At 42.3% G+C, this 18,108-nt stretch overlaps 1 protein-coding gene and 1 non-coding gene across 3 annotated transcripts in view; one reads left to right on the top strand and one right to left on the bottom strand.

The window, feature by feature from the left end:
* The window catches only part of Lgr5 (leucine rich repeat containing G protein coupled receptor 5), a 134,818-nt gene that overhangs the window by 9,927 nt on the left and 106,783 nt on the right, over nucleotides 1-18,108 (bottom strand). For both annotated transcript variants that reach the window (XM_087556330.1, NM_001106784.1), the window contains exons 5-13: nucleotides 15,832-16,047; nucleotides 13,046-13,117; nucleotides 10,010-10,078; nucleotides 8,645-8,716; nucleotides 4,670-4,741; nucleotides 4,444-4,512; nucleotides 4,232-4,303; nucleotides 978-1,043; nucleotides 313-384 (exon numbers count right to left, since the gene is read on the bottom strand). In XM_087556330.1, coding sequence (XP_087412456.1) covers nucleotides 313-384; nucleotides 978-1,043; nucleotides 4,232-4,303; nucleotides 4,444-4,512; nucleotides 4,670-4,741; nucleotides 8,645-8,716; nucleotides 10,010-10,078; nucleotides 13,046-13,117; nucleotides 15,832-16,047 — 780 coding nt within the window. The remainder of the gene's footprint in view (nucleotides 1-312; nucleotides 385-977; nucleotides 1,044-4,231; nucleotides 4,304-4,443; nucleotides 4,513-4,669; nucleotides 4,742-8,644; nucleotides 8,717-10,009; nucleotides 10,079-13,045; nucleotides 13,118-15,831; nucleotides 16,048-18,108) is intronic.
* Nucleotides 6,001-6,074, top strand: Trnap-agg57 (transfer RNA proline (anticodon AGG) 57). The gene has a single exon. It is a non-coding gene; the product is annotated as a tRNA-Pro (tRNA).

Consider the following 18,108-nt stretch of genomic DNA (forward strand, 5'->3'; position numbering starts at 1 on the left):
TGTCGTCCCCACTAGTTTGGAACCTGCTGAGCAGACCAGACTGGTGTCAACGTCACAGAGATCTACTTGCCTCTGTCTCCCAGGAACTTTGATTAAAGCTCTATTTACCATGCCCAGATACAAATTTGCTACTTCTAGATTTCTTCCTGGAAATTGTGAGAAGCAAAATATTTGTTTTTTTTTTTAAAATAACAAAACAAGTATGACAATGGTAAAAGCAATCATGGAGTGAGAAGAAGTCAAGAGAGCCCAAGAAGGAGTCTGAGAGAGAGAAGCAGTCAGCGCCGAGGGGGTGCGGGAGATGGTACTCACAGAGATCGGAGGTTGAACAACTGCTGAAAAGTGCCACCTTTAATTTCATAGATTTCATTATGCCGCAGGTCACTGAAAAGAAAGAGTTCCGAAGACGGATGTCAGAGATGTCAGAGTTAATGTTTCCAACATTTGTGGATGAAGTAGTTTTAAAAGAAGAACTCCAAAATTATCCGTGGCACCTCCAGTGACAAACGCGTTATCTCCTGTGGAGATGACCATCATGAAACAAAAACCAAGTTTTTGTCATATTCAGAACTAGCACCATTTAGCCTGTGCGACACACACCTGTCATTCAGCTCTGGGGAGACAGAGACAAGAAGGCACAGGAGGAGGAAGATTGAGGCCAGCCTGGGCTGCATGAGACTTTGTCTGAATGAAAAAGGAAAAGTTCCCAAACTCAGACTCACACAATTCCTATTACACCGAGTTGGAGAAAACAAAGGAGAAAATTGATGTCACCGTAGATGGATGAGAAAGGCACTGTTACCAAACTTTCCCAGCACTCTCCACACCACACCTCGCGTGTGTCAGAAGGATAAATGCCAATGTACTGCCAGTGAGGACGTGAGGACCAGCATGGAATAACCAATAACCCCGAACAATAGGAATTTTGGGTTTCTGACTTTATTTGCTGAGTTACTTAAAGACTTTTGAAAACGTACATTTTCTGAAGCTTTTGGCAGCCCGACAAACTGGGTAAGTCTTCGAGCAGGTTGTAAGACAAATCTCTGGAAAGCAAAAGGTGCAAAAGAGAAAAACCTGTTATACATTAATCTTAGGGAAATGCGTCTTCCTCTTCTTTTCAAAACCCTCAAAGGCACTCTCCGGACAACCCCACAGCCCTGACCTACAGAAGGTAGACACAGGCATTACTGCATTAGGCAAGGAGCTCAGATACTTACAGAAATGTAAGTTATACTTCTTTAATTGATTTAAATAATTTACTTAATGAATTTATTTATTTTTGTTAGTGGTGATCCACAATGTTCTAGCTCTTATCTTCCTGAAATGAATACAGATTAAATTAAATAACTGTGCCCTGTCTCTGCCAACTGCCATTTTTCTACAGCTAACACAAGTCATTGCTGGTTCTTTCCTAATCAACTTAAAAACAAAACCCAACCATTCAAAACATAGCACTAACTTTGAAATCAATCACTAGGAGGGGGAGAAGTCTAAGAGAGGCCTCAGCCAAAACTCAACAAATTACAGAACAACAAAAACATCTGGACATATTTATACTATACTATAACTAATTTAAAACAAGCCATGGTAATTTGCAGAAAGTTTAAAAAAAAAAAGAAAGAAAACTAGTAGATAAAGTAACACAGAGGCAAAAAAAATTTTGTCTCATGTTTTAGAAGTTATCAGCTAATCAACTAACCATTTTCATGCTTGATTCTAATTCTTAAAACCACCAAAACAACTGAAAAAAAAATCAGTATTTTCTAAGAGGCTCTTAATTATTCTATTCTTATAATTGACCAGTTTATCCTATCCTTATAATTTATCTTGCATTTATTGAGTGAATGGGGTTTATATAGGAAGAGTTCAATTGTTCTATATAAATAATTCAAATGAAGCTGTCTGTAAATATGTGTATGTAATACACATCTGTATTTTACATACAAGTTTGTATATAAGTACGAGAGGTTTGAAAGACTACCCCGTTCCCCTAAACAAACAAGAAATAAACTCAGCAAAACAAAGAATCTATACACCTATGCAAAATGGACCTGTTTAACTGTATGCCGCCATGTTGTTGAAAAGGAGTGACTTCGACATTATCAAAGAGGATAATGACGTTCATTCACTTCTTCAGGCTGCTCAGGGGGACCATTGCTTTTCATGTTAATATTGTGGAGCCCAGGCAGTTGTTGAGCTTTGGATCTTCCTGCCTCAGCCTCCCCAGGAACTGGGGTCACAGGCGGAACTATGGGAGCGTCTCCTCATTCTTATGCGTGTCTGAGGAGGGAGTATAGAAAACCTCGAACACAAGGACATAGTACTGCGTTCTGTCTACCTTCTACGTCATGACTCCAGGGTTAGCATGGACCCAGCATTCCTAGCATAGGCTCCTTGCTCATAGCTTTACTTAAATTTAATCCTGGGATCACCTTGTGACAGGGATGCGGATATCCTCATGACGTGGGATGACTTCTGTAAGAATGTCAGCTAGTGAGTGAAGAACACACACGTGGCCTAAATAGTGGACTCGGTGGTTTCTTTGAAGGTAAAGCAAGAGGAGGACATCTCACCTCACAATGAAATCTCATGTGTTAATCAACAACAACAACAACAACAACAACAACAACAACAACAACAACAGAGTGTAGCTCTTAGACCAATGCTCCCAAAAGACCCTGTAGTAGGAGATCAACGTCCTGGGTTCGAGTCTCAAAATCAATAGGTTTCTCTTGGTTACTATCCTGGCCTGAGCACTTGCTGATGTTTGTTTTGGTTTTCTTCTTAAAAGAGAAGATGACTGGCAGCAGCTATATCCTAGAGAACCAACGAGCTTTGTAGGTGGAGCTCTGAAAATGGCAACTCACGAAGCACTCCTAGTTCAAGCACACATAGTTCAAGTTCCAACAAGAAGGAATAGCATCTTTCTCTGCTTGTTTACTTGCTTGAGACAGACTTGGTACCTATCCCAGATTGCTCTGTAGCCTGATCTGGTCTCTGACTTGTGGTCCTTCTACACGATTTTCCTAACTGCTAAGACTACAGGAGAGATCGGTGGTTAAGTGTCCTGGCTGCTCTTGGTGAAGAGCAATGCCTGAGGTGGTCATCTGTCCCCAAAATGGAACCTTATGGGACATCAGCACACTGACACTATGTGAACACACCTATACAAGATAAAAGTAAACAAAACGAAAGTCCCATTGCTTTCTTGAAGCATAACTTCCATTAACGTATCCAGGATTCTTAGTTCCTATGTCTGTAACCACTCTTCATAGAGAAATGGGGGCCAGATCAAGGCTTGCTTTATACCTCTGCCTTCAGACAAATGTGACCGACGAAGCCTCCTGTGGGCTGCTACTGCACACTATCACCGCATCTGCAGTGACAGGGTAGCCCGGGGAACCATGAGGAAGGGCAGAATCAATCATGCAGCAGACAGCTCATCCTATACATCTGCACTGTGCTGGTTCAGTTGCCAAGAGAAGCTTATGTTGACACAACAGGAGGCTGACTGATTGTGAAAGACTTCAATTCCACGAGAGAAGAACCATTTTATAAGAGAGCTCGTGTCCTTATCACGAGTCCCAACAATGCTTGAGAGAACAAAAGGGTTGAGTGGCATTGACAGGGGGAGAAAAAAGCAAAATGTCAAAATAAAGTTATTCAAATCCCTGTAAACTACTTTTTAATGAAACATGGGAAAGGCAGGGGTAAATGGGTTCGGAAGCAACAGAAATAACATTCAAGCTGACTGGCCACCAGAAGAAACATTAGAACACGCTGTCCATAACTGTACCAAAAATGTTTAGTCTCCCTATCAAGGTTGGTGCCTGTTTGATAATTTTATTTTTGACATTAATATTAGGTTGTTGGTCCATTAAGCTATTTTATTCTACTCTGTGAAACCTTTAAAAGAGGAAATGCAGTTTTGTTTTGTTTTGTTTTGTTTTTTTGCTTGTTCACATTCATTTTCTGAAGGGAAATGTATACCAATTACAACTCTAATAGGCAGCTGTTTGTTCTTGAGAGCAAAGATATGCTATGATGGCTACCAGGGTAACGGCTGGGAGCCTGACCCAAAGGAGGAAAAGGAGGAACCATGACCTCCTGGAGACCTGCAAGGAAAGAACTTTCCCCTCATTTCCAAGGACTGTTGAGATACTGTCTGCCATTTTACCCCTAAATGGAAAGTCGCCTGTTTATACAACATTACTGCCTTACTGATACGCACAGCACTTGGAGATTAGGTAACTGATCACAGACGGTTTGGGGAAGAGACGAGATCTTTGCTCCAGTTAAAGTCCTGTTAAAACACAAGCCAGACATAATTCTCTCATTCCCATGTCACGCACTGACATGTTTTGATTCATGGATGTTGGGGTAGGTCAGCTCCAAAGTTAATGCATGTTCTTGGAGGAGCTAGGGGTCTACTCAAATACTCACAGGCTCTCCAGGGTTGCGGTCCCCGTTAAGTCAGGGAATTCAGTAATTTGCGAGGCACCATTCAAAGTCCTAGGAGAAATATGGAAGTGTTATTTGGAGAAGATTCTAGAAAGGGCTCATTTTTACTACCCGCTCCCCCAAGCACTTGTAGCTGCAGCACTCGTTCGGTCTTCCAGCCAGACTACTGGTTGAGTGGAGGCAGCATTTAAGGGCGGTCGACACTTACAGCGTTCTTAGTTCAGGCAAGTGTTGAAAAGCAGAGATTCCAACAAACTGGATGGGATTGTCATAGAAATGTCTGAAAAATCCAAGCACCAATGTGTTATAATAAAGCTGATGTCCAAGAGAATATATATTTCAACAAGTATGTTAATGTGCATTTGCTGTTTTTTACTGATTTTTTTTTTTACTGTACATCCCCATTACTCAGTTTCAAGTGAACGTCAAAAGTGTTTCCACTCACACTTCAAGATCATTCATTCTTTCGTTCGCTTCTCTGTGTGTCATGGACTCCAGTGCTTGCCACAGTGAATATATGGGACACAGTGTATATATATAATGACAAGCTGTGGAATGGAGTTCTCTGTGTAAGAGGATAAGGTGTGGATGTGGGCTTCCACCATCAAACTCAGGTTCTCAGGCTCAGAGGCAAGGACCTGCTGAATCATCTCACTATCTCACTAGCTTGCTTTCTGAGCGCTCTCTCTCTCTCTCTCTCTCTCTCTCTCTCTCTCTCTCTCTCTCTCTCTCTCTGTGTGTGTGGTGTAAGGAATCTTTACCATATAAAATTTAAAGGGGAGAGACTTTGGGGGGAGGAGGATTTAGAGCAAAGAAAAATAACAATGTGTAAGATGTCATGATGAAACTCAAACTTTGTATGCCTACCTCCAAGATTAGTAAAAACAAAAAAAATTAACATTTGCACAGCAGGGCTCATATGAATAATAGTTACGAAGTGTAAAAGTATGTGAATTAACTAACTGTACTTAAAGACTTTGTCTGCTTCCAACACTTTGAATACTCAGTAACGAAAACATAATTTAAGTTGCAATTCAGTATATCTATCATCTATCATTTATCTATATCATCAATCATGTATCTCTATCATATCTACACCTATGTATCTATTATCTATCATATCTGTCATACGTGACTATATCTATATATGTATCTACGTATTATCTATCATTTATCTATTGCCATCTTTATATTTACAGAAGGCTCTATTGTGATTAAATATAACTACCATAACATCTACAAAGCACTCCACATTATTGAGAAGCAATGATATACTGTGGGGTTTACCCAGTGTAAGAAGTTTCTTGAATTAGTTCTGAGTCTAAAATGGGAGACATTGTTAAAACATTAACAACATTCTGTTTTATAGACTTTTAAATGGAATCAAAATCTCGCTGAACTGCTTTGTGGAGCTCCACATAGATTTCTTACCTGAGGCATGGGGAAAGTTCAATTAGATACACCAAATCCATGCTCACACTGTGAGCTAGGGAGTACAGAGATTTAAAGATGATTTGTTCATTAAAGAAGCTATCGGGGTTGGGGGTTTAGCTCAGTGGTAGAGCGCTTGCCTAGGAAGCACAAGGCCCTGGGTTCGATCCCCAGCTCCGAAAAAAAAAAAAAAAAGAACCAAAAAAAAAAAAAAAAAAAGAAGAAGCTATCACTGGAAATTATTCCAAATGCTGGCGGTTCAAGAGGAATGATAAAATGTCCTCGCCTAAAGGAGCCTGGCATCAGCTGGAGTCAAACAAGCAGCAGCACATCTTGTCTGACAGAGCAGCTAATCTGTGCAGCAACTTGGATCTGCAGCGTAGAAACAGTTTTTTCATTTGCCAGTGAGAAAGTCGAGGCTCGGATATCCAGGAAGCTCACTATCTCCTAGATCCTCGTGGTCACAGGCTTTGGGTCACAACTGGAAAAGCTAATGCAAATTTGACGTCTCATACAACATTTGTTATCTAGCACACCTAAGTGCTTTCCAGGCCACTTCTCACCTCTTCCTTTCCCTTGGGATTAGACAATCATTAAAAGAACTGCAGTGGGGGAGGGGAAACCTGGGTGGCCCATGATCAAGATACAGGGCATATGTGCAGGGACTTCTCGAAGAATATGAAAGTGAAAAAGAATGGGGATGGAGAGATGGCTCAGTGGTTAAGAGCACGGATTGCTTTTCAATTCCCAGCAACCCTATGGTGGCTCACAACCATCTGTAATAGAATCCGATGCCCTCTTCTGCTGTGTCTGAAGACAACAACGGCATACAGTGTACTCACATAAAACAAATAAACCTTTAAAAAAGAATGGCTTTATGGCTTCAAGTGGAGTTCTCATAGCACACCTTCCTTGACTATACTATATATGTATATGCACATAATTACACATGTGTAAATATGTACACACCGGGAAGGTATGAATATATGTGCTTGCATGTGTACTGCAGAAATATCACCACTACCATAAAAAGGGTCTGGGGTTCTCTGGAAGCCTCTTTCTCATTTGTTACAGGGAGGGTTAAAAAAATTGATGGAATACCATTCGAAGCACATGTGAAAGACAGAGTTCCAATCATCTTCGTGCAGGGATGGAATCTTTATGTTGTATAAACCTAGCTTAGCTGGGTTACGGCCTTGTTGGCGAGAGCTTTGGGGAAGTAGTTAGGAAGGTGGGCTGTGGAAGATTGTGGATGTCAGGGCAAGGAGCTTGCATCCTGGATGTTTGTTTCATAGCAACAGAGTGGCAAGGAGGATGCTGTTTCAAGCATCTCTGGTGATGGCGGAGACAGGGAGGCCAGCCTCATCCACGCTGCTGAAGATCGAGAAGTAATGGCTAACAGGGGAGGGGGTGAAGTAAGGATCAAAAGAGGGCACTGGGCTGGAGACTGCAGAGGCAGAAATGAAGGCTGGGCCACCAGCTGACAGGGCTTGGAGCGGAACACACACAGAGGTGGCTGTGTTGGAAAGTCATCGGGTGACAGGAGATGGAAGCTCGTGTGTGAGGAGGGTGGAGGGAGGGGAGAAAGTGCATCACTGTGGGTATGCCAGAAGAGTGATTAAACACCAGTCCGGGGCTGAAAGGAAGAGTGGCCAAGCCAAGCAATCCCACTAGTCTTTTAATATGCAAATGCTCTCTAATGAGGCCTAATGTTTATTAAGCAATAGAATGCAAAGCCCTTAGTTTGCCAAAATATTGCCAGCACATTTCAGAGGTGATGAATGATTTTGTTTGCCTGCGTATTAGCTCCCTCCTCCTCCCCAGCTGTCAAGGCTCAATGGACGTTTCAGCTCATTTGTGACAAATGACACATGGTTTCAGAAAGCCTCTCTGCCGAGTTAGCCCAGGAAGAATCCCTGGCAAACTGTATCCTTAGGCCAATTTCAATAACTGCCTTTACTCACCTTCTTAAGATAGATCTCAGGAAGGCCGATATGATCCCCAAACCTACCTTGGACGAGCATCTTCTATCTAAAAGCCAACCAAGTCACTACACATTTTTATTCTCTTAATGTTGATGCCTAATAAATGTTCTACCTGTGTGAAGTGTGAAACAAAATCATTGGTACTCTGTGATTATAAGTCTATTTTATAATATATGAGTCCTTATACTCTCCTCTCTAGAATGCACGCATCTTTCTAGAATTACGTTGTACTTTTGTTTAGATGCGACTCAAGGCTGGGGCTTGTGAACGAATAGGCGGAGACCACAAAACAGTATTCCTTCCACTAAACACTCATGGCAGCAGTTTAGTCAGAGACAAACTGTCTGCAACGACCCCCTATTTGTATATAATCATTTATATTTCTAGAGCACTTGGGTTGAATTCTTGAATGACTAAGTGACCTAGCATTGGGATGTCCTAAGATCAGCTTTATGCATTGGAAAACATAGGTAAGCAAAAGTCCTTGTAAGATGAGCTGTGACGTGTGACTCCTGGAGATGCGCCCGGAGATGGCATCTGTATTATATAAAATACCAATCTTCAGTATCATTTCAGTGTGTAGTTGAAACCTCATGAAATACACCAATGTCGACGACACTTCTGTACAGATTATTACATGGACTGTGACAAAATACAGGCGTTCGCATCGATACACAGCATTCATCTCATTATATTTAATTGTGCAACATATTTAAAACTGTTATATGGCAGGAAGGACAAGTTAAAAGAGCGCAATGGACACTTACATTGTGATAAGAGAAGGGTTGCCTACGAATGCTCGCTCTGGTATTGATCTGATATTGTTGCTGTGGAATCCTCTAGAAAGAGAGACAAATATTACAGAAAGTCTTTGCGTGTGTGTGTGTGTGTGTGTGTGTGTGTGTGTGTGTGTGTGTGTGTGTGTTTACTAGCCCTCTTTGCCCTACCATGTAACCATAATCAGCATCTTTAGTAGTAGCCGGAGTACAGGTCACGCCTCCCTGCATCACGAACTGTGAGCGTCCTCATTTACGGCAGAGGAGCAAAGGGAATCCCATGCTCCAGTCTTGAAAGAGGGAGAGAGGCTGTGCAAATCCCAACTGCGCTTTATAGAAACAGGATATCATGTTATGAAGGGAAGTCGTTTTGTTGATATCCAGTAAAGAACTGTTGCTTAACAGCTTGAGTGGGAGCTATCTTTGGAGAGAGGATTAAGATCACTTGAAGCTGGAAGAAGGGAAAATTGACGCTGCCACTGTGAAGTAGAGATTTAGGGCGCCTCTTTAAGAGGAAAAGGATTAGTGGGTCTGTAACAACAAATCAATTCCCCCGGTTGGGGCAAATGTAGTCCGAATGACCGAGAAGCAGATTCAAGACTCTCTGTGTTTTCTGCGCATGTGTGACAGTTAGGGCTGCCTCCCTCTGTCAATACGCTACCCAGCTGTTTGATACACATGTGATTCTCTGAGGTAGAACCCACAGAAACTTTTTCCATATAAACAACCTACTCTATCCATCTGCTTTGTGGAAATAAGGTCATATATATGTATATCCGAAGCTATTCAGTTTTTTTTTTTTGTCCTTTTAGATAAAAGGAAAATCTCATTAAAAACACCCAATGGTCAAGAGTTGGTTTACCTTTAGTGAAATTGTGCTTAAAACATTAAACATTTAAAACATTAAATAAGCTTCACCTAGCATTTAAGAATAATTCATGTAATATCTCTGAAGGCATCTATCCCTACACAGAGGACACATAATTTTACTCGTGTAATTTTATATTTATGCAACTCAAAAATGTCTAGATTCATAGAAATGTTTAACAGATAACTAAACTCTATTATAGTTGTGTTACTATATATATAGCAAAAGTCAATGGTACTAGAACATTAGGAAAAAGGTTATATAAATATAAAAATGTATGTTTTTACATACAAATATGGGAGGTCACATATAAATTTTAAAATTCTGGTGACTTTGATTATGGAAATCAGTTAAAACATATCCGAGTGCACTTCACCATTATGTAAACTTAAAAAATTTCAGCTATTGTACATAATAATAATCATGCAATTTTAAAATATATTTACAAAGAATAAAAGTTCATTCATCAAGCCTGTCTTAACACTTACAGTTCCTTGAGGTTGGAGAGTGTCTTGATTGCAGTGGGGAATTCGTCAAGGTTATTATAATTTAAATCTCTGGAAATAAGTAAATGGAATGTTTGGTAAAGACATCTATTTACTTTATTTACAAGGCGAGTTGCTGTGCTATTCCACAACACCCATAGCATCAATGAAAGCTCTCCCTTCTCTCTCAGGAGAGGGTTTATTGGGGCATGAAATACAACTTATTGTATTGAGTGTGCTTGAAGTGTGTGTGTTGGTGTGCGTATGTGTGAGCATCAAGCTTGCTTGTGGAAGTAAGAAGACACTTTTGGGGAGCTGATTTTTCTCCTTCCTCTGGTGAGTTCCAGGAGAGGAACCCAGTTGTGTTGAGCTGCAAGTCATTTCACCTGCTAAGCTATCTCTAGGGCCCTGGCCACCAACAGTCTGAAAACATTTGCGTTCCAATAGTCATGACCCCAAAGAACAGAAATTTCCTGCCAAAAACCAATGGTTTCATTGGGTCATTTAAAACAGGGAGAGGCCCGCTGCAGCTTTAGGTTCCCAGGAGGAGTGATGCTTGCATGGTGGGCTCTGATCACTTCAGGATGGACCTCTTCACTGGGACCTGGTTCACTGAATTAGCAGCTGCTGTTTGCACTCTTCAGTCCTAAGATACATTCCTGTTCTTGTCCTCCTAGGAAGCAGGACATGAGAACTGCCTTGTTCCTGGCTCATAGGGAGAGCCTGTGTCTCACCCGCCTGAAGTCCAGGACAAGACATGTATTTGGAAAGGTTTATATGATACACGGGATTCTTAACAAGGATGTGAAGTCTAAAGTTTCCCCAGAGTCACAAAGGACGATTCGTTCAGAAATCTGATGTTTGTCTTGGTTTGTGAGGCAGAGCCCTGCTATTATCCCTCACGAACAGTGATAGAAGCGCCAGAGAACCTCAGAATCATCCATTTCTCTCTCCGTAATGACACAACTGGCTTTCAACCCCATTACTCACACATGGTTTATGGGCTTACTCTACCTACCTCTTCACATGAAAAGGGACTGCTGTCTGGTCCCTGTGTATGGCGGATTTCCCAAATGACACAGAAAACCCTTTTGGTAAGGCAATCAGATGTGGTTAGATCCTCCTCGGTAGACAAGAATTGCTATTTAATTTTAAGAGAAAGGTAATTTGGCTGAGTTTGACATGAATCAAGATTCCTACTTGTCTGGCAGAAGCCATTCTTAAGCTGTTCTGCAGGCAGGAAACTCTTTTCTTTTGTGGACATAAATTTTCTTCCTGTTTGTAAATCTCTCCAGATGGTCTTTTTTTTTTTTGATTAAACGATGACTGGACCCTTATAAATTACTTAGCTTTCTAGTCAGCGAAAGGAAGAGGTTGGGAATAACCAATTTACTGATCCTCTGTAGCCCTGGGCAAAGTGGGGCCAGACAGAAAGATGTACAGATTTTTGTCCTGAAACTTTTTGCTTTGTGGTACTTAGAAGCATTTTTCTTTAAGGTTGGTTCTTCACTCAGGACTGGGGACAGGAAAAGCATTTGTGGAAACACCCAGGAAAGCTGATCTTGTTTTTCATTTTTTGTTCGTTGTTTGTTTTTTTGTTTGTTTATTTGTTTTTCCTCTCCAATTGTTCTGTGGATACCAGTGAGAAAGTGTTACTTAACGAGAGAGACATTGTAACTTTTTCCTAGCGGCTGATAGAAAATACTGTCCTATGCTGTCAAGGTTATGCCTGGATGAGTTCTCCCTTGGAGAAGCGAACAATGACAAGTCATTCTGGAAGGAGAGTTGTGGGTCTTCATCTGTTATAAGAAGACCCAGAATAGAGGGTATCTCAGGAAGCTGGTTGATCCAGAACTAGTTAGAAGCTAAATAGACCGTGGGTAAGTGGTTAAAGTCTGTATGCAAATGAACCATGTTCCCAAGGTCATAGAAAACGGTTTTGTGATCACCACAAGGCCTTGAAATATTGAAATACAGTAAATGTTTTGTATTTCAGCAGTAAAATGGGAAGGGACTTGAGGATATCCATGCAACTACCTTCCTTGCTACCTGCTGCCCTCCCTTATTGCGTGTCGATGGCTCAACAGGGCATTTAAAACCATCTCCTATAGGAGGTCGAGGAGGAGGAAGAGGGAGGGGGAGGGGGAACTTGTGCTCCAGATAGACTGTGATATCCTCTGTTTTGGTTCTGGGATCTAGGATATGATCGGCTGACTGGACTCCATTTTATCAAAAGTACCGACAAGAGTCTGAGCTATTTTTGTTGTTGTTTGCTGAGATAGGGATCTTCTATGTTGGCCAAGGTGAAGCTCAGACTTCTGGACTCAAGTGACACTCTGCTTTAGCCTTATGACTAGCTCGAGATCATGGGCACATGCCACTGCGTCCAGTGGAACTTTGAACCTCTGCTACAGGCTAAATTTGTTGTCCTGGCAAAGTAACTCAGTGGTACTATCTAAGGCAGGGTAGGAATGGCTGCTTAATAGGGTATTTGTAAAACTGATTCAAACAATGTATATATCAGTGATCATGCACATATTCCATATGACATAGTCCCTTGGGTTGTTTCAGTATGAATCTCATTCCTAATTTGGGGGCTGGATCTTGGGGTCGGAAGCTTCCCTTCAGCAGAGGACCCAACTCACACCCAATTCAGCACTCCTGGCAAGAGGGAGTGCTCCTCAGTGCAGAATATACTTTTCTAAGCAAGCAGTCATGGTTTACTTAGCAGATTGCATTTAACTTTAATTATCCCCACTAATTTGCCACTCTCAAGAGATTAAAGTGGAATTGAAGTTTTATTGTTTCTCTCTCTCTCTCTCTCTCTCTCTCTCTCTCTCTCTCTCTCTCTCTCTGTGTGTGTGTGTGTGTGTGTGTGTGTGTGTGTGTGTCTGTAAGACAAAACCTCTGTAAATATCTGTTTAAGGCTGAGGCAATTAACCAAGCCAAACATCACGTTTGGCTTTAAGACTGTTTTGATTCCTTCAGAATATTCATGAAAACACTGGGAAAAGGGAAACAAACAGAAGGTCAACTCACAAAGTCTCCAGGCTGTGGAGTCCATCAAAGCATTTCTTTCCCAGGGAGTGGATTCTATTATTATGGAGATGCCTGGAAGAGAGCAGACAGGCAGTCAGGAACAGTCGAGAGAAGGTGGATGGGACAAGGAAAGCTAGAAACTGCAGTTCGGATTTCTAAACCCAAAGACCTGTAAAGGATGCACGGATGGTAAGAAATGAACATTAACTCCTGTGCTGCTTTCAGTGGGCGAGATTCTACGGCATATCGTTTACGATAACTACTGTGTGTGGTGATGTGAATAATTCGCCCTTTCACTGTAACTACAGTGTGGTTTGCTCGGTGTGACTTGGAGACATAGAGTATTCAACAGAGACGCTGAACATCACTGAGGTCATGGGACGGAGGGAGGGCCGCCTGTGGACTCCATTCCCAGGATTGAGCTATAGGTCAGCAAGAAAGGATTTTAGCTACAGGGAACAGTGATCAGCCTTCTTCTGTTGCCCAGGATTGGTAATCTTGACCAACTATTAATGCCTACAATTATCATCTTAGGCTTGGTTGATATGTCACTTCTGCCAGAGTCAGTGAGAACAGCTGTGTATACAACTGAAAAGGAGGCTAACTCCCAAAGAGACTTTGGGGAAAATGGGTTTAAGGGAGGCAGGGTTGAAAAAATTAGTCCAGGGGGCTGGAGAGATGGCTCAGCGGTTAGGAGCACTGACTGCTCTTCCAGAGGTCATGAGTTCAATCCCCAGCAACCACATGGTGGGTCACAACCATCTGTAACGGATACAATGCCCTCTTCTGGTGTGTTTGAAGAGAGTGAGAGCGTACTCACATACATAAAATAAAAAAATAAATAAAAATCTTTAAAAAACAATTAGTCTAGGGGGAAAAAATCCCCAGCACAAAACAAAGGCCATAGTCAGCTTCTTCAGGGTCAGCGACGCCATATTCACGTAAAGAATCCAGAGTAGAGATTTGTTAATATCCCCTTGAATTTATTATTTTTTTGCTGGACTTAGATATTTGTTTTAATAAATAATTTTTTGGTTTCAGGTGAGATCTACGTGACATTTATCCAATGTCTTTTAAATGCCTAGGATGAGAGGGGGTATGGAGAGAACCAAAAACAAATGGGTCCACATTCTCATCTGAGTGCCCTGCAGGTAGTCAACCAGCAACGGGCAGGCAGGGAACAACAGAAGCATCTAAATTCCTCAGGAAGGTTTGCTGGCCGAGAACTGTAAGTGTAAGGCAGCCAGCTGGTGGTGTTGTACCAGACGGTGGTAGGGCCTATGAGGCGGGGCCTAGTGGAAGGAAGCTAGGTCACTGGGCCTTGTCCTTGAAGGAGCTACAGGGTCTCCAGCCCTTTCAGTCTCTCTTTATGTTTCCTAGCTGCTATGAGGTGAGCAACCTTGGTGTACGGTGCATGACGCTTCCTGATACTCTGATCCACCACAGGCCCAGAGCAATGAGACCATTAACTGTGGAAGGAAATGGAAATGGCTGACATTGTAAGCTCAGATACACCTTTCTTCCCTTTAAGTAGCTAATCTTCCTCTCCCTCCCTCCCTCTCGACTTCCCTCCTCCCCTCCCTTAAAGGATCTAACTCTGTAGCCCACCCAGCTTGGCTATACCTTCGGCTGACTTTCAAACTCACTGCAACCTTCTTTCTTGCCTCTCAGCCTTCTAAACCCTAGGATTATATGCGTGAGGCCCCAAGTCCAGACATTCATCATAGGGACTAACCCATCGGCAGGCAAGGTGATCTTTTAGTCCTTCAGGTCGCAACTGCATCCAGAGATCAGCACTGGGTAAATGTTGGCTGTTCTATTATGCACATGGGGTGGTGGAGGCAGGAGGATCAGGACTTTAAGGTCATCTTTGACTGCACAGCAAGTTCAAGGCCAGTCTACATGAAACCTTGGTTCACAAACCCAACCCGAACCGAACTAAAAGTAATCTAGATCTCAAAGAGGAAAACAGCTATTGAAAAGCAGAATTGCTGTCAAGAGTCAACGCTCCCCTCTCGTTCTCTCCCTTTCTCCCTTTGCCTCCCTTTCCTCTTTCTCCCTATTGTCTCCCTCTCTTTCTTCTATCACTACTAGGTCTCAAACCCAGGCGCTGACACTAGACAGTCTGCCATTGGGATATATCCCCAGGTTAGCAATGATAGGAGTTTTTTTTCTTAATTAAGAGAAAATGCTTGTCAAGGCTGTGACCATAGTATACTGTCAAAGTATTAACACTTGTTCAGCTAGCATTTTGTAATACCAGGTTCCACCCCTAGAACTTATTAGTATATAATATTATATTTCAGTAAATTTTTCTTTAGCTTTGTGATGATTTCTTTTAAAATGTACAATAGATTCTGCTAAGATGAGGCATGATTTGATCTTTGTATGCCCAGCATTGTTTATCACTAATTGGGCGGTATTTCATAGATTTTTTTTAAAGAGAATTATTTATTTATATAAGTATATGAGTACACTGTAACCGTCTTCAGGCACACCAGAAGAGGGCATCAGATCCCATTACAGGTGGCTGTGAGCCACCATGTGGTTGCTGGGAATTGAACTCAGGACCTCTGGAAGAGCAGTCAGTGCTCTTAACCGCTGAGCCATCTCTCCAGCCCCATAGATGTTTTTTAAATCATTCACACAATTGGAAAGTGTATGTCATTTAGGAGGGTCTCAGAGTTTTCCTCTCCCTTTAACCTCCCTCCATTCAAGTTTTGAGGTCCACCACTTTGAGGCTAAGAGTTCAGAGGGGATTTAGAATGTGGTAGAAAAAAACTTACAGAACCACGAGGCTGGAGAGGTTTCCAAAGGCATGGTCTGCTATGTGGTGTATTTTGTTCAGGGCCAAGGTCATGGCTTGCAGGGCTGATAAACTTCTGAAAGCCTGGACAGGGACATCTGTGAGAGCGTTGTCATCTAGCCACAGGTGCCTCAGGGAGTGCAGACCACTGAAACAGCTGGGTGGCACGTAGCTGATGTGGTTGGCATCCAAGCGCCTGGAACAAAGCACGTCAGAATGGGAAACAGCAAGGCTTAGGCAGAGTACGGACAGACTCAGCTGGAAGAGCAAATCAGTCTGGGGAGCTCCAGGCCCCAGGTAAACCGGACCGTTTTTCTCTTCTGGTCAGCCCTCTTCACTCATCCTTAAGACCACCGCCCCCTTTTCCCCGTCCCCCTCCCCTTGAGGTGTTCTGACTCTCTTCCAGGCTCGTGGGTACCATGCTTTCATGCGTCGGAAGTGGCCTCTCTGAGGTGTAAAATTGCATCCCCTTCCGACAGTCTAATGTAGACATTCTCTCACCTCATTCCCATACCAAGCCAAATGAATGGCTTTGCGATCCCAGACTGTTTGGAGCATAGTCGAAGGCAATCTACTGGGTTGTTCCTAAGTGCTAGGAAAAGATTGCTTCACGATTTGAAAAGAATCAGTAACGTGGGAAGAACTTCGAAACTGCTGGCTGCCTCACCTAGCCTAACCCTTTGCCTTGGGCAGATGTTTGTTTCACCGACAGTTTAGAATAATAAAATTAGCAGCTTCGTAACTCTTGCTTTCTTTTCTCACTTTACGTTTCTTTTATTTCCTTCCTTTCTTTTGTTTTGTTTTTAAATGGGAAACAGTTCTAAAAATAGGGCTGGCTAATAAACCGCTGTAGCCTCTGAGTCTGCAGAGGGAGTGTAGGACATTTATTTATTTTGTCATAAATTCAAGATAAATGGTGGTTGTAATTAAAGTGAGCTAATGTTCCTTGTGGAAATGACAAGTTTGAGATTTTTTTTTTTATTTTTTGGCGAGGAATATGAACAACTGAGTCACCGTCAATCAGATATGCTCCTATAGCTGTTATCACTCACGTTTTATAAGACTACATTTGCTTGCATTTTGAAAACTAGAATTAAAAAAAAAAACTTAAAGAGCTGCATTTTATGCAGCTCGTATATTAGGTTTAGAAAGTCGTGAGACATCATTCTAGTCATCCCCCGGTTCCTACTTCTATCCCATCAACGGGACAGGTGACCTCCGATGGGCCCTGAGCCAAGCTACAGTAATAGTTCAGGTAAGGTCACTTGGAACAAACGTTATGGTTTGTCCGTCTTTGCCAATACCTATGCGTGTTTCCGGCAGACCAGCCATAATTGTAGGAGCTGAGACAGGGTCTCCTGACACGGCAGGGTTCAGTCAACAAATGAGCTGTAAGTGCTTGGGGGAAATCCATCATAGCCTCAGCCGCTTTCTTCAGCAATCTGCCCGTGCTAGAGTACAGTACAACTTCATCAGGGGCGAGGAGGCAATTGGTTTCATTTGGCTAGAAGTCCATATTTAACCGGGGAGTAAGTACTGCCTGAACTGTAGCTTCTCAGTTGTACCTCACCAAGCTTCCTGGGCCTCTGATGCACAGGGCACGCCCAGGTCCATCTTTCTATCCTAGTTGCTTAGGGCGTCGACACTGCAAATCACTCCTAAAAAGCCTTGCAAACGACAAACCTCAAAGTTCGGTGCAATGTTGAGGAACTCTACAAACAGGTCCGTCAGCATGGAATCATGGGCTTTCTCCTTTGATATTTTAAGTTGTGACCAGCAAGGAATGACCTGACACCAGTCTCCTAGGTGACAACATCCGTTCTTTGGGCCAGGCTCCTCTAGGGACCATACCCTTCCCCCCAAACCCCCTCAGATGAAAGATTAAAATCTGGCCATACTATTAAACAAATTTCTGTCTGAAATGAGTAGTTAGGAACTCCCTATAAAAGAGTGTCTTGGGCATGGGTATGGATAAGTTCCCCTCAATGCATGGATGAAAATGTCATGATAAAACCCATTACTTTATAAATTAATATACACCAGTAAAATATAAGGAATCTCCGGCGACAGACAGTGCTCTTAAAGGCAGTGTTTCCGAGTCAGAGTCTGCCTGAGATCCCAGCTTCATTCATTCAGATACAAGTTTATTGTTTACACTTAAAAGCACTGTCTGCTTCAGTTTTCCCTTCCCTACTTTAGTAAAGTAGGAAAATCAACAAATAAAAACCTATGTATTTACAAATATAAAAGTGTGATG

This window comes from Rattus norvegicus, chromosome 7, assembly GCF_021556685.1.
Source record: "Rattus norvegicus strain SHRSP/BbbUtx chromosome 7, alternate assembly SHRSP_T2T, whole genome shotgun sequence".
NCBI classification, from domain to species: Eukaryota; Metazoa; Chordata; class Mammalia; order Rodentia; family Muridae; genus Rattus; species Rattus norvegicus.